At 40.9% G+C, this 16,480-nt stretch overlaps 1 protein-coding gene across 7 annotated transcripts in view; it reads right to left on the bottom strand.

The window, feature by feature from the left end:
* ttll5 (tubulin tyrosine ligase-like family, member 5) overlaps positions 1–16,480 on the bottom strand; it is a 231,636-nt gene that overhangs the window by 118,742 nt on the left and 96,414 nt on the right. For 6 of the 7 annotated variants that reach the window (XM_060934635.1, XM_060934633.1, XM_060934636.1 and 3 more), the window contains 7 exons: positions 15,261–15,353; positions 14,979–15,070; positions 14,608–14,670; positions 12,742–12,774; positions 12,389–12,540; positions 12,058–12,283; positions 4,854–4,971 (listed from right to left, as the gene is read on the bottom strand). In XM_060934635.1, coding sequence (XP_060790618.1) covers positions 4,854–4,971; positions 12,058–12,283; positions 12,389–12,540; positions 12,742–12,774; positions 14,608–14,670; positions 14,979–15,070; positions 15,261–15,353 — 777 coding nt within the window. The remainder of the gene's footprint in view (positions 1–4,853; positions 4,972–12,057; positions 12,284–12,388; positions 12,541–12,741; positions 12,775–14,607; positions 14,671–14,978; positions 15,071–15,260; positions 15,354–16,480) is intronic. The other variant, XM_060934637.1, reaches the window with a different exon arrangement.

Below are 16,480 nucleotides of genomic sequence, written 5' to 3'. Positions count from 1 at the left end.
TCTGAGTAAACCCTAGAGATTGTTGTGTGTGAAAATCCCAGGAGATCAGCAGTTACAGAATATTCAAACCAGCCCATCTGGCACCAACAATCATGCCAAGGTCAAAATCACTGAGATTAAATTTTTCCCTAGTTTTCTAATGGTAGATGTGAACACTGCCCAAAGCTACTGGCCCGTGTCGGCATGGACACGGTTGGCTGATTTGATAATTCAATGAATGTGTAGCATGCATGCAGGTGTTCCTAATAAAGTGGGCGATATGCCCAAAAGATCCATGGCGACCATGAAATTGTTTTTCCCGTAACAGTCTGCGCCGAAGTGTTTCCTCTTATATCAACACTAAATTCTTAATGTTGTGAGCAAAACAACTTGGGTCATGTTATTACTTACATTATAACAGCTAGAAACACTAATCCTTCAACAGCATGAAACTGCAAAGGTCTCGATTCTGGAGACTTTTTCCATATCAGAAAAACTAAAGGACATTTCTTTTTCGGCACCCCATCCAAAATGCTAAATAAATTAAAACACATCCATCTTACAAGACCCTGTGTAAGATGCAGGCTTGTAGTACTCGAGTCCAGGACTCAAGTCTGACTCGTGCCCTAATTTTAAAGTGCCATTCCACCATTGGATGTATTCTTTGGCATAAAATACAATATATTTTATGACAACATGACTAGACAGAGAAATCTTTTAGCTTCAAAATGATATATCAAACATAATTTTTTGACAACGACAAGTATATTAATTTTGCGACCAAAGTCACCTACCCTTTTAATTTCCGCGCGTGATGTCATCGGCAGGTTCCCCTTCTTGTGTACCACGTGTCGGTCTATTTTTAGACCAGGAAACCCCCAAAGTGAGAGAGTCATTTCTCCTCGTATATGGGGGCCAAAAAAATTGCGAAAAATTTTGAGTTAATCTTTCAGTTAGCTAGATTTATTGGTATTAGCTAGATTTATTGGTATTATTTTTATCGCGTTCTATCCGCCATTGCTGATATGTGCGCCACGTCACACGGTACACAAGAAGGGGAACCTGCCGATGACATCACGTGCGGAAATTAAAAGGGTAGGTGACTTTGGTCGCAAGATTAATATACTTGTCGTTGTCAAAATATTATGTTTGATATATCATTTTGAAGCTAAAAGATTTCTCTATCTAGTGATACGATTTATATATGTTGTCAAAATATATTGTATTTTATGCCAAAGAATACATCCAATGGTGGAATGGCACTTTAAGGGCTCGTGACTTGACTTGGACTTGAGCACCGATGACTCGGACTCGTGCATTAACTGCATTCAGACTTGTAAATTGAAGACGACGACTCGGATTTTTTCTTTATTTTTCGTAACATGCCATAATAATTTGGCGTGAGATATTTACTGTATATCTACAGTTGTGGTCAGACGTTTACATACACTCATCATGGGCATGAGTGTCATGGTAATTTTGGGCTGTGAATGATTTCCTTGAACTGTTCTTTTTCCAGGGTGGAATGGTTGTACAACATACATCTTTAATGACTTCAAAAAACAAGAATTGACTGCACAAATTTAAATTTATTTTGGATTTTCTCTAATCCACCCAGAGTCAAAATGATACATACAGGCTCAAATATATACCTACACTACCGTTCAAAAGTTTGGGGTCACTTTGAAATGTCCTTATTTATTTTTGAAAGAAAAGCACTGTTCTTTTCAATGAAGATCACTTTAAACTAATCAGAAATCCACTCTATACATTGCTAATGTGGTAAATGACTATTCTAGCTGCAAATGTCGTCTGGTTTTTGGTGGAATATCTCCATAGGTGTATAGAGGCCCATTTCCAGCAACTCTCACTCCAGTGTTCTAATGGTACAATGTGTTTGCTCATTGCCTCAGAAGGCTAATGGATGATTAGAAAACCCTTGTACAATCATGTTAGCACAGCTGAAAACAGTTGAGCTCTTTAGAGAAGCTATAAAACTGACCTTCCTTTGAGCAGATTGAGTTTCTGGAGCATCACATTTGTGGGCTCGATTAAATGCTCAAAATGGCCAGAAAAATGTCTTGACTATATTTTCTATTCATTTTACAACTTATGGTGGTAAATAAAAGTGTGACTTTTCATGGGAAACACAAAATTGTCTGGGTGACCCCAAACTTTTGAACGGTAGTGTACGTTCACTTAAATCTGTTAATAAGTGGTGCTGAAGGTTCTACAATGTCTTTTAACTTGACAAGGCCTATTAACTTCTCGTTAGTGATCATGACTGACTACAACTGGTAGTTTCTCTTTGCCAGCATAAAAAGGATTTGTTTGACAGAACCATGGGAAAGTCCAAGATACTAAGTAAAGATCTAAGAAGGAGAATTGTAGATTCACAAAAGTTGTAAAGGTCTCTTGGAGCCATTTCTAAACAACTGCAGATTCCAAGATCATCAGTTCAAACAACTGTACGTAAGTACAAGTTATTCGGATGTGTCACCACTTTGGCAAGGTCTAGAAGAAGACCCAAACTATCACCCCTCAGATGAGAGGAAATTGGTTAGGATGCTCAGGAACAACCCAGGAACCACCAAGGCTCAAGCCTGCCATGAACTGGAAACTGCTGGAACACCAGCGTCACTGTCCACAGTGAAGCGAGTTTTACACCGCCATGGACTGAGAGGGTGCCGACCAAGAAAGAAGCCCCTGCTCCAAAATTGATACCTTCAAGCTCAACTGAAATTTGTAGCTGCCCACATGGACAAGCCAAATGCCTTCTGGAGAAAAGTTTTATGGTCAGACGAGACAAAAGATTGAGCTATCTGGCCACAGTGACAACAGGTATGTTTGGAGGAGTAAAGGTGAGGCTTTCAAACCTAAGAACACCGTACCAAGCATGGTGGTGGTAGCATCACGTTCTGGGGCTGTTTTGCTGCCAGTGGTATTGGTGCATTGCACAAAGTGGATGAAATAATGAAGGAGGAGGACTACCGTACCTCTAAATTCTTCAACTTCACCTCAAATCAACAGCTAGACGGTTGAAACTTGGACACAATTGGGTGTTCCAACAGGACAATGATCCCAAACAAACATTAAAACTGGTTTTGGAATGGATAAAGCAGGCTAACATTAAGCGTCTGGAATGGCCTTCCCAAAGCCCCGACCTCAACCCTATTGAAAACTTGTGGACTACTCTTAAAAGCCGGGTCCGTGCCAGGAAACCAACTAATTTAAATTAACTCTACCAATTCTGCTAAGAAGAGTGGTCAAATATCCAGCCAGAATTATGCCAGAAGCTTGTTGATGGCTACCCAAAGCGCCTGTTCGAGGTACAACTTGCTAAGGGACATTTAACCAAATATTAGTGGTGGTGTATGTATATATTTGACCCTGTATGTATAATTTTGACCCTGTGTGGATGAGAGAAAATCCAAAATAAATTCAAACTTGTGCAGTCAATTCTTGTTTTTTGAAGTCATTAAAGACGCACGCTGTACAATCATTCCACCCTGGAAAAAGAACAAAACAGTTCAAGGAAATCATTCACCGCCCAAAATTTCTGACCACACCTGTACATTAATTTTATACTAATTTCGTGCAAGAGTGTCACACCTGCACGCCTTGGTGCGTGCATCAGATAGACTCCTGGGTGCGTTCCGGACAGCGCGCGCGCCAAGTGGATTCTCTCGCGTGCGGCGTACACGACTCGCACCCGCACAGGATTAAAGCGCAATCAACACACCTGTGTAAAGACTGTGAAAACACACTTATTTTGCGAAGTATTGAGTTGCGCAGCAGACATATTACTGAGCCTTATTTCCTTGTTTGGTTTCCTGATTTCCTGTTTCTCGTCTTCGATTCTGCCGAGTCTACGATAGCCTGGTTGTGCCCGTTTCACTGTTTTATGATTTTGCCTGCCGTTCTGGACTGTTTACCGTCTTCACTTGTATCACTAAGCACACCTTCTGCACTTACGTCCGTCTCCTAACCATCTCTGACCGAGAGAAAGCACATTCACCTGTTCGTACGTCATGTTCAGGAACGAGCTAATGTTAATGGCGCTAAAACAGCCACCGTCAAATGATGCGGTTGGAGTGTTGGACTCGGACTTTAGCGAAGCGAGAGAACAGTCACCTTATCCTGCCTTGAACCCAGGTCTATGCCAAGCCTGCACCCTGACCACAACAACAAAAGAGCCAGGCTCGTTGGTATGGCAGTCAGAGCACATACTCAATTGTAGTGACGGACACTCCGTCACACTGCCCTCCCCTTTAGGAGGCGCTCCCATGTGCTTCACGCGCACAGGCATCCCTCAACTGTACTTCTCCCATACCAGGGTGCCCCACACAATCGTTCTCTGGGGTCCCTTGCACAGGGGCCATCTATCCTGGGGGTCCCTTGTACGGCTCACACACGGGGCACACCTCCAAGCCTCCCGGCAAGCCCTCCCACTTCTGACGCCATCTGTCGCGAAGCGACAGAAGAGTCACCTTGTCCCGCCTTGAACCCAGGTCTACAGGGCGCCAAACCTGCACCCTGACCACAACACCAAAGAATCAGGCTCGTTGGTATGGCAGTCAGAGCACATACTCAACTGTAGTGACGGGCACTCCGTCACAAATGACTCGAACACTGGGGACTCGAGACTGGACTCGGACTCGAGGTTTAGTGACTCGACTCCAACGCTGGTAAGATGTTACTATAGAAACTACAATGAGTTAGAATGGGCACATTATTATACACATGTGATTGCCTTACAGCTGGCATTACTGTTACAGAAAAATGTAATAAACCAATAAAATCGATCACTGTCTGACCAATCAGAATTGAGAAATATTCAAATTAATATGCATAATTAAAAAAATAAAAAATACCATCTGGTCATTGTCCTTTTGTGCCCAAGCAGAAGTACTGTTGGTCTTGCTCTCTACAAGCAGCCTCATCTGAACCCGATGGAGATAAGAGGAGAAGGCCATGCGTGCCTGAATCTTACTACATAAGAGAAAGTGATAGTGGAGAAGACACAGATAGAACAGATGGGCAAAACAGTTATGATCATAAAACACAAATATACGGTATGATCAGGAGAACATGGAAGTAAGTACACAGACGAGGTAGAAAGATAGAGGTTGAGAAACAATAAATAAATAAATAAAGTCACACATCTGAAATCTGAACCCTGTCGAGGGTGCAGAAACAAAAAACCTCACATAGTACACAAAGTATGTGTTTGCCCTAAACTATCTTAACTATGCCCTTATTTGTTGGTCTGACAGAGCACAAGTCTTACAAAGTGGTATGTGTCAACGCAACAAAATATTTGTAGGGGTAATATTTCAAGATAAAGAATGTCTTAAGTTATGTAGTATGGCTGATAAACTGTTTAGATGTCCTGGAAGAACCTGGGGGGAGCAGTGGGAATACAATGTTTGGAAAATGTTTTGGAAAAAGCTGTCAAACACAAACAATGATATACTGTATTCTAATTGCCCAGGTCTCTTTTCAGTCCTGGCAAGCACACAGGAATTTCTACAAACTCAGACTTGCCATTATAATTCCCTGCTCAAATTACAAATTGTGATGGGCTTTATAAGCCAAGCGGAGAGTGGTGTCTTTGTTACACTTTGACAGAAGCGTGTAATATTCATTAAATGTCACTGTAAAAAAAAAAAAAAGCAGGCTTAAATATTTTTGTAGGACTCTTGCATAACATGAGGAAGGAGTCAACTTGTTTTAAGCTTTTCCAAGTTCCTGTTAAATGTTAAACAATGGAAAGACAGTCGGACTCCACCAATCAGACAGCCAATTGAAGCCGTAAAGGTCAAGGATGACCGGCATGATTTGCTGGTTGAGGAAGGATCCACTTCCTGTGTGTATGAGGTAGACAATGAGGAGTCATGCAAAAGAAGACACTGCATGAACAAGACACCACAGTGCAGCCAGAAGACAACCACAATTACAGCTTTTTTTTTTTTTTAAATACTAACCCCATTTCCAGAAAAGTTGGGATATTTTCCAAAACGCAATAAAAACAAAAATGTGTGATTTGTTAATTCATGTGCACCCTTATTTAACTGACAAAAGTACAAAGAAAAGATTTTCAGTAGTTTTACTGATCAACTGAATTGTATTTTGTAAATATAAACGAAGTTAGAATTTGATGCCTGCAACACAATAAAAAATAAAAAGCTGGGACAGAGGCAAAAATAAGACTGATAAGTTGATGAGATACTCAAGTAACACTATTTTGGAAGATTGCACAATAAAGCAGGTTAACTGGTATGATAATTGGGTATAAAAGAAGCAATACCAAAGGCTCAGTCTTTGCGAGCAAGGATGGGATGGGAGCAGGAATTCGTGAGAGAATTGTTAGTCAATTCAAAAAGAACATTTCTTCATGAAAGATTTTAGGTCATGCACAATCTACAATACATAATATTTTGAAAAGTTTCAGGGAATTCTGAGGCTACATCCACACGACAACGAGATTTTTTTTTTTTTAGCGGGTAAAAAAAATATCGCGTCCACATGGGCAACGGATCAGTAAAATATCAGGTACATATGGCAATGCAACGCTTGCTGAAAACGATGCAATACACATTCCACACCTCTACGTGCGCTGTAAGACGGTCCCATGGGAGACACCAGAACAATAGAAGAAGTAGGACGCATGCACATAAACCCCTTCTTCTACCCGGCGTGAAGCACTCACAGGAACAAACACACAACAACAAGAAGAAGATGGCTTAATTTTGCTTCAATAATGCGAATAAACTTAGCAGCGACTGCAGCACTGAAACTACTACTACTCTGGGGTCCGCCATTGTTGCTGTTGTTGTTACGAATGATGCGCGCGAGAGTGCTGCTTGTTCTAGTCATGTGGTTGTGACGTCATCGTAAACAAATCCGTTCTACTCATCCAGACGACTTCGCAACGGCGCCGTTGCCAGATTTTTCCACTCTGGAAACCGTTCTCAAAAAATATCGTTTTGGGGCACCCAAAACGCCGGTGCCGTGTGGATGCCAGGCCGAAACGATAAACAATTTTATCAGATTCACCTGAATCCGTTGCCGTGTGGACAGGGCCTGAGACATCTTAGTGCGTAAAGGGCAAGGTCGGAAACCACTGTTGAATGTGTGTGTGAACTTTGAGCCCTCAGGCGGTACTGCTTGAAGAAACTGTCATGCTAATGTGACAAATATAGCCACATGGGCTTGGGAGTACTTCAGAAAACTGCTGTCACTTCGCACAGTCCGCCGCTGCATCCAGAAATGCAACCTGAAACTGTATTGCGTAAGGAGGAAGCCATTCACCAGTTCTATGCAGAAACACCGCCGATTTCTCTGGGCCCAAACTCATCTTAGATCGACTGAAAGACAGTTGAAACGTGTGCTATGGTCAGATGAGTCCACATTTCAGCTTAGGAAAACTGGACGTCACGTTCTCAGTGCCGAAGGTGCAAAAAGTCTGTGATGAAATGGAGGTGCGTCAGTGAAGGTACCACTGATATATCGGGGCTTATATTTGAGACATATTCATCAAAGCGATGTATCATGCTTATTTCAGTAGGACAAAGTCTGCCATCTCATTCTGCACAGGCTACAACAGCATGGCTTTGTAGACACAGAGTGTGTGTACTTGACTGGCCTGCTGCCAGTCCAGATGTGTCTCCTACTGAGAATGCATGGCGCATCATTACATTACACCGCAGGCATTTAGTAGACGCTCTTATCCAGAGCGACGTACAAGGAGCGCACACACATACCGGTACCCAGTGCCTGAGGAGCAGAGGGAAGTGTGGTGCCTTGCTCAAGGGCACTTCAGCCATGGATTTTCCTGCCAGTCCAGGGAATCAGACCAGCTACTCTTTGGGCCCAAGGTTGCTTCTCTAACCTTTAGGCCAGGCCCATGGCTGCATCATGAAGAGGAGAATCAGACAATGGCATCCACAGGTTTGTTGAGCAGCTGAAGCCTTGTATCAAGTGAGAATGGACAAAAAAAAAAATCCAATTGCAAAACTGCAACAACTGGTATCCTCAGATCCCATACAATTAAAAAGTGTTATTAACCCCTTGGCTGCCACCCATAATTAATTGTAGTGTGCCAGGCATATAGGACAAAAATAGGTCAAAATTGGGATATTTTGATAATCTTTCTCTACCTTGTTTAGAACTTTATATTTTTAATATTTGTATCGAAAAATCACAAAAAACACTATTGTAGAGTAAAAATAACTTTAGTAATCAAAAACAACTTCAAAAACATCCAAAAAAACAACAACAAGACAACAGGTCTTGTCAATGAGAACCTGTCCATAAACATGAATTACTAGTACTTGAAAACACAATGTATTCCAAGTAACTGGGTACCATTTTTATAACGGTCTTTGGTATGACCCAACCGTGAATAGAACTCCCGATCTCCCGATCGAAAGGCGGACACGCTAACCACCAGGCCAACTCGCGGTAATGTACCACTGTGAAGTAAAAGTACCGTAATGTGCCATGTAAGGTACATAAAAGGAGGTGTTTATGACGAGTAGCGTGCGTCATAAGGCACAGCGGTAAAAGATTTCATGACGTACGTGACTCGTCCAAGGGCATTGAAGGGGTTAAAAGGAAAGCTGATGTAATACAATGGTAATAATGCCTTTGTCCCAACTTTTTTTTTTTTATGCTGCAGGCATCAAAATTTAACTTTGTTTATATTTACAAAAAATACAATTAAGTTGGTCTTTTGTTTTATTTAGGTGTAGATAGATCATTAATATCTTCTGCTCCTCGGACCTGCCTGATCCATCCTGGTGCCCTGTGTCTGGCTGAAGTCTCATCGCATCGCTCCTGTAGAGGACGGCCCCATGAGGACAGTTGAAAGTCACACTTGGAGGACGCTCTGGACTCTTACAGTAATGCTTTTATGGCTGAAGATTACAGTTGACTTGCTAACTTTAGGACTGCAGTTGTCATGAACAGTTTTGCACTCAAGTTTCCATCAATGAAGAGTTATAACATCAACGAAACTATCTTCATGTTAAAACTGTTATAGTCATGTTGTCTGTTGTTGCCCAAATGAGGATGGGTTCCCTTTTGAGTCTGGTTCCTCTCGAGGTTTCTTCCTCATGTCGTCTGAGGGAGTTTTTCCTTGGCGCCGTCGCCACAGGCTTGCTCATTGGGGATAGATTAGGGATAAAATTAGCTCATGTCTTGGGTTTATTCAGATTCTGTAAAGCTGCTTTGCGACAATGTTTATTGTTAAAAGCGCTATACAAATAAACTTGACGATTTAATTAATTACAGCAATAATTATATCAATGGAAGTTAAACACAAGGATAGTAAGACACGCGTGTGTATGTGTGTGTGAATGTCTAGTGAGATTATCTGTAATGTAATCTAATTCTTGATTTTAGGCTACACTGCTTTTAGTGGTCAATAAAAAGAGATCAGAATTGTGGTGTGCTCCAGTTTAATATTCCTGGGATAGGAATAACAGAAAACCACAAAATGTATTCTACAATTAATCGGGGGGGAGGGACCCCAGACCAACAAGAGAGGGTCCGGTCTCTGCTCACTGGAGTCCGCAATGCCAACATGTTACATTTACACAACATTGCAGTTCATAAATTGAAAATTATTCAAATTTTATCACAATATTATGAACATTTTATAAGTATACAATGGGACTGAATTTTATCCAATGCAAAAGGGGAGGATTACACGAGAGTACACATTCTATCATTTTTTTTGAGTAGAGGTTCTCGGCAAGAATCACTTGGTAATGATTTACTAGCATGAATTATTTTGGGAGCTCTGCCTTAGGCAATGACAACACTGTTACAGTGCCTTGCAAAAGTATTCATCCCCCTTGGTGTTTGTCCTGTTTTGTCGCATTACAAGCTGGAATTAAAATGGATTTTTGGCGGGTTAGCACCATTTGATTTACACAACATGCCTACCACTTGAAAGGTGCACATTGTTTTTTTTTTGTTTGTTCTTTTATTGTGAGACAAACGATAATTAAGATGAAAAAACAGAAATCTGGAGTGTGCATACAGTAAGTATTCACCCCCTTTCGTATGAAACCCCTAAATAAGAGCTGGTCCAACCAATTCACTTCATAAGTCACAGAATTAGTTGATTAAGATCCACCTCTGTGCAATCAAAGTGTCACATGATCTGTCACATGATGTCTGTATAAAATCAACCTGTTCTGGAAGGACCCTGACTTTGCTACACTACTAAGCAAGCAACATGAAAACCAAGGAGCCTCCAAACAGGTCAGAGACAAAGTTGTGGAGAAGTATAGCTCAGGGTTGGGTTATAAAAAAATATCCCAAACTTTGAATATCCCACGGAGCACCATTAAATCCATTATAGCAAAATGGAAAGAATATGGCACCACTACAAACCTGACAAGAGAAGGCCCCGCCCACCAAAACTCACAGACCGGGCAAGGAGGGCATTAATCAGAGATTCAACAAAGACACCAGCGATAACACTGAAGGAGCTGCAAAGATCCACAGTGGAGATGGGAGTATCTGTCCATAGGACCACTTTAAGCCGTACACGCCACAGAGTGGGCCTTTATGGAAGAGTGGCCAGAAAAAAAGTCATTGCTTAAGAAAACACGTTTGGAGTTTGCCCAACAGCATGTGGCAGACTCCCCAAACACATGGAAGAAGTGTCTCTGGTCAAATGAGACAAAAATTGATCTTTTTGGCCATCATGGGAAATGCCATGTGTGGCGCAAACCCAACACCCTGAGAACACCATTCCTACAGTGAAGCATGGTGGTGGCAGCATCGTGCTGTGGGGATGCTTTTCATCTGCAGGGACAGGAAAGCTGGTCAGGACTGAAGGAAAGATGAATGGCACTAAATACAGGGCAATTGTGGAGGAAAACTTGTTTGAGTCAGCCAGAGGTTTGAGACTGGGATGAAGGTTCATGGTCTAGCAGGACAATGACCCTAAACATACTGCGAAATCTATACTGGAGTGGTTTAAAGGGAAACATTTAAATGTCTTGGAATGGCCTTGTCAAAGCCCAGACCTCAGTCTAATTGAGAATCTGTGGAATAACTTGAAGATTGCTGGACACCAACGCAACCCATCTAACTTGAAGGAGTTGGAGCAGTTTTGCCTTGACGAATGGGCAAAAATCCCAGTGGCTAGATGTGCTAAGCTAATAGAGACATACCCCAAGAGACTTGCAGCTGTAATTGTAGCAAAAGGTGGCTCTATAAAGTATTGACATTTTGTGCACCTTTAAAGTGGTCGGCATGTTGTGTAAATCAAATGGAGCTAACCCTCCAAAAATCCATTTTAATTCCAGCTTGTAATTCGACAAAACAGGACAAACACCAAGGGGGATGAATACTTTTGCAAGGCACTGTACGCTTCAGAGCAAACACAGACGACATTTATTTGCAGTTCACTAATTTGATTAGACATTCCAAGAGCGTTGAAATTTAGTACAACACCAGTATATTTCAGTCTTTGTGTCATTCGGCTTGTCTGTGTTCGCTACATAAAATGGCAGTTCTAGAAATAGTTCATTACGTTGAAACCGTTACTATGCTTACTATGAGCTATCAGTCTAATCAGCTATGGCTTCCTTGGGAACTATTTTCATTGATGGAGCAAGAAAATAAACAAAACAGTTGCCCAAATTTTGTCTTAAATGTCAGTTACTCAATATTCATTTCTTGTTGACAGAACTGTTGTACAAAAGCAGCATCACACTCGCAGTTATGCTGTTGTACTGAATATCAGAACAGCCGTGATTACCTGTGGCCTCGTGTCGAGTCCAGTACAACAGCACTCTTGCTCATGCTATATTGCTTAACTGAATAAGATACTGATCTGCAGGTTTCCTTCTTAATAAATTTGGATCTTTCGAAGCTCCAAAACTTTGTCTTGCAAATCTTCACTCATAGAAAGTGCCAAATAAATAATTCATCCTCTTCAAATTCTAAACAAATCAATTTAAGACCTTAATAATAATAATAATAATAATAATAATAAAGAAAAAAAAAAAACACATTAACACTCGTGTGTGTGCTCATAATGTCCACACTGACCTGAGATCCCACCCCTGCTGGAGAATATGGAGCAGATCCACTTTGGGTTTGCTGACTCTAGCTGGAACGTGTTCTTCAGTTCGCTGCCTCTCCAACAGGGTGGGCTGAGAGTCTGTGTGTGCCAGAGACATTGTGTGCTCCTGCTTCCCCTGTGGTCCTCGCTCCTCTCCCTCATCAGCTTCCTCATTTTCACTGCTGTGTGCTAATGATGGTAAAGGCCTTCGACCTGAAGACAGCAGGGAAAATACATAAATGCTTCAGTGTAGGTAAAACTAAGTTATATAGTAGAGAGTTATTTCCAAGTTGTGTTTATTTCCGTCGTGAGTTTTACCAGTTTTCCTTCTCCGAGGAGTGGCACGGCTAGTCTTGTGCCTTTTCCTGTGTTTCCGTGCCTCGAGAGAGAGCAATTTGCTCTCGTACTGAACTACATGACAGATTTTATAGGCCTCCTCTTCGAAGGGCACGTTATCCTTTGATCTGTTCCTATGAAAGAAAAACATGCTAATAAACATGGATGATAACATTGGATTCGCACTAAACAGGTTCATATCACTAAAATAATTCAAATATATTACGACTAAATAACTCTATTGTGTACTTGATATAGAGTATTAGCCATAAGTGCTGTTTTAATAAGAAAAATGCATGAACGCAAACTTTATCACAACCTAACGTGCTGTTTACCTGAATTGTGTGGTCAGAGTGGATTTTCCTGACCTGAGAAATAAAGAACATTTTTTTTGGGCTACATGTTCGGCAGAAAGCACACTTGACCACATATCAATTTAGGGGTGTACATTGGCACAGCCCTCACGATTCAATTCGATTACGATTCGGAGGGTAACGATTCGATTCGATTCAATCCGATTCTACGATGCATTGTGATGCGTTAAAATTTTACTGAAAGCAAGGCAAATTTTTCAGTAGTCATGAGGCAATACAAGCAGTCAGATACTGAACAACATTTTATTGGCTGTTGTGTGTATCACTCCTGTTTTAAACAAAATAAAATTGAATGTTAGAGAGTTTCAAATATGAAAACGAAAACAAATTACAGCTGTTTAGTGTTTTTAGCGTTAATAATAACCTGTCTCTCGCAGTCCTCTTCCTCCGCCTCAGCCATCTTGCTAAGCTAGTGCTTTCTCGACTGGCGTGCAGCTACAGACTGCGCATGTCTGTGATGTTGCTCCGGAAATGCCCACGGAAGTTTTTTTTTTTTTTTAAATACGCTGAATCGATCTGGCATGTTGCCGAATCGATGCTGAATCGTCCATGCCCCGCATTGCGATGCATTGCCGAATCGATTATTGTTGACACCACTATATCAATTATTATTTGTCATTGTTATTTAAAAAAAAAAAAATGACTATACACTACCGTTCAAAAGTTTGGGGTCACCCAGACAATTTTGTGTTGTAAAATGAATAGAAAATATAGTCAAGACATTTTTCTGGCCATTTTGAGCATTTAATCGACCCCACAAATGTGATGCTCCAGAAAGTCAATCTGCTCAAAGGAAGGTCAGTTTTATAGCTTCTCTAAAGAGCTCAACTGTTTTCAGCTGTGCTAACATGATTGTACAAGGGTTTTCTAATCATCCATTAGCCTTCTGAGGCAATGAGCAAACACATTGTACCATTAGAACACTGGAGTGAGAGTTGCTGGAAATGGGCCTCTATACACCTATGGAGATATTGCACCAAAAACCACACATTTGCAGCTAGAATAGTCATTTACCACATTAGCAATGTATAGAGTGGATTTCTGATTAGTTTAAAGTGATCTTCATTGAAAACAACAGTGCTTTTCTTTCAAAAATAAGGACATTTCAAAGTGACCCCAAACTTTTGAACGGTAGTGTATATAATTTTTTTTAAATGACCAAAAGTTTGTGGACACCTGACGATCGCACCCCAATGTGAGCCTTCTCCGAACCGTTGCCAAAAAGTTGAAAGCATACAATGACATTTTAGACAACTGTACACTGCAGCATTACAAGTTCCCTTCACTGGAACTACAGGGCCCAAACCTGTTCCAGCATGACAATGCCTTTGTGCACAAAGCAAACTCTATGGTTTGACAAGGTTGGAGTGGAACAACTCGAGTGGCTTTCACTTTTGGGATGTAGTGGAAACCGAGTACACCCCAAGCCTCGTCAGCTGACATCAGTGCCAGACCTCACTAAAGCTATGCTCCAGAATGTCATAGAGAGCATTCTCAGAAAAGTCTTGGTTATTATAATGGCAAAAATGGGGCTCAATCTAGAATGGGATGTTCAAAAAGCACACATGGGTCTGATCGTCAGGTGTCCATAAACTTTTGACCATAGTGTACATTTTCTTTGGGTTTTTTTTTTCCTTCACATTTATTTTTATATGAGACAAACCTCGTAAGTCTGTCACAGAAAATAATCCAAACACCCAAAACTCTACGACTAGTGTACATGTACTGTTCAACGTTATGCCCCACCTATTCATCCGTAGACAGAATATCAACAAAAATTTTAAAATTTCCCTCAAAAATGTTCCCAACCGCAGTGGAAAAGCTCACCTTCCATGGAAAAGTTTATTAGCCAACATGGAGTTCATGGGTGTCTTGTATTCCAGATAACCACTAAGACAAAAATAGACACAGACAGGAAGAATAAGTTTCAGCAGCTTTGCTTTATTTATTTTTACTGATTAGAAATTTTTGAAATACACAATCCAAAATGACGAGACATTTAAGGTGTAAGAAGAAGAGCTGTAGAATCAAACCTGTAGTATATTACTAGATATGATGCTTTTCTACTTTGCTTGTATGTTTTGGACAGTTATATTCCCGAATCAATGGAGATTTCAATAGTATTTACTTGTGTTTGGGGGGAGAATGTATAAGATATTCGACACATCATCTTGCCAAGAAACTCTGGCTTCTCTAACCTGTAGAGCTCCCAAGTTTGTGGTGTGGGGAAAATACGAATGAATCCACCTCTCCTCTCGTGCTCCTCCTGTGCCCTCCTCAGGACTTTTAACTGTTCAAAACAAGCAATGAACACAACTTTTAAGATGGGCCACACAAGGGTACACAGCCCAGACTGCAATCTTTTAAAAAGCTTTCAAATGTATTTAAATATTGATCTGATCTAATAAAATGTCAAGCCAATAAAACTAGGTCAAATCAAATTATGAGAGGTTTTTTTTTGAACCACTTAAAAAAATTACCTCCTCTGCAGTCAAGCCCAGAGTGTCCACATGCCTGCCTCCCTGTTTCTCTTTCAGCTCCTCGATATTATTAGCAGACTGCGGTCTCTGATACTAGATAAAGGAAGAGCAGTAACATAACTCGCACTGTATGCAGTATACATACACACAATACTGTGCAAAAGTCTTAGGCACCCTGTTTGTTTTTTTTTCTTCTTTTCATACAGACTTTGTTATACATTTCTATTTTATTACTTCTACGTCATCGAGTCAGCACGAAAATATTTCAGAGTTCCAAACGTCTGTTTTCCAGCACAAAATTAAATGTTACAGGAAAAAAAAAATGTTTGTAACTAAGCAGCATGTTCTATAAGAGAGCACTTTTCAGATTAAAAAAGAAAACATGATGAAGGCTACTGGGTTTTGGTGCAAAATTAAGAAACGAGTCTGATAGTCAAAGTGTCCAGACTATGACTACGTTCAGACTGCACCCTGAAACGACCCATATCCGATTTTTTTGCCCATACGCGACCTGTATCCGATTTGTTATTGACAATCTGAACGACGCAGATCCGATTTTTTTCACATGCGACCCAGGCCGCTTGGATATGTGGTCCTAATTCCGATGCATATCCGTTATTTTCACATGCGACTGCAGTCTGACCGGACAGGTCGCATTCATGCGACCTACACGTCATCAACAAGAGACAAACGTCACTATTCTGCGTTGGCTAATCCCGCCTCTTTGGTGGAAAACAACAACAATACCAGGTTATTGTGCGAGTTCCGCCGCCACCACAAAAACCACATCGCCAGGTCTCGCCTCATCTCCATGCTTTACTTGCAAACTTGAAGAGTGCGCTTTTTTTTTTTGTTTACGTATTACAACCCCGATTCCAAAAAAGTTGGGACAAAGTACAAATTGTAAATAAAAACGGAATGCAATAATTTACAAATCTCAAAAACTGATATTGTATTCACAATAGAACATAGACAACATATCAAATGTCGAAAGTGAGACATTTTGAAATTTCATGCCAAATATTGGCTCATTTGAAATTTCATGACAGCAACACATCTCAAAAAAGTTGGGACAGGGGCAATAAGAGGCTGGAAAAGTTTAAGGTACAAAAAAGGAACAGCTGGAGGACCAAATTGCAACTCATTAGGCCAACTGGCAATAGGTCATTAACATGACTGGGTATAAAAAGAGCATCTTGGAGTGGCAGCGGCTCTCAGAA

Source organism: Neoarius graeffei, chromosome 11 (assembly GCF_027579695.1).
Source record: "Neoarius graeffei isolate fNeoGra1 chromosome 11, fNeoGra1.pri, whole genome shotgun sequence".
NCBI lineage: Eukaryota > Metazoa > Chordata > Actinopteri > Siluriformes > Ariidae > Neoarius > Neoarius graeffei.
The sequence above is the reverse complement of the archived record's forward strand: the minus strand, read 5'-3'. Positions and strand labels throughout refer to the sequence as shown.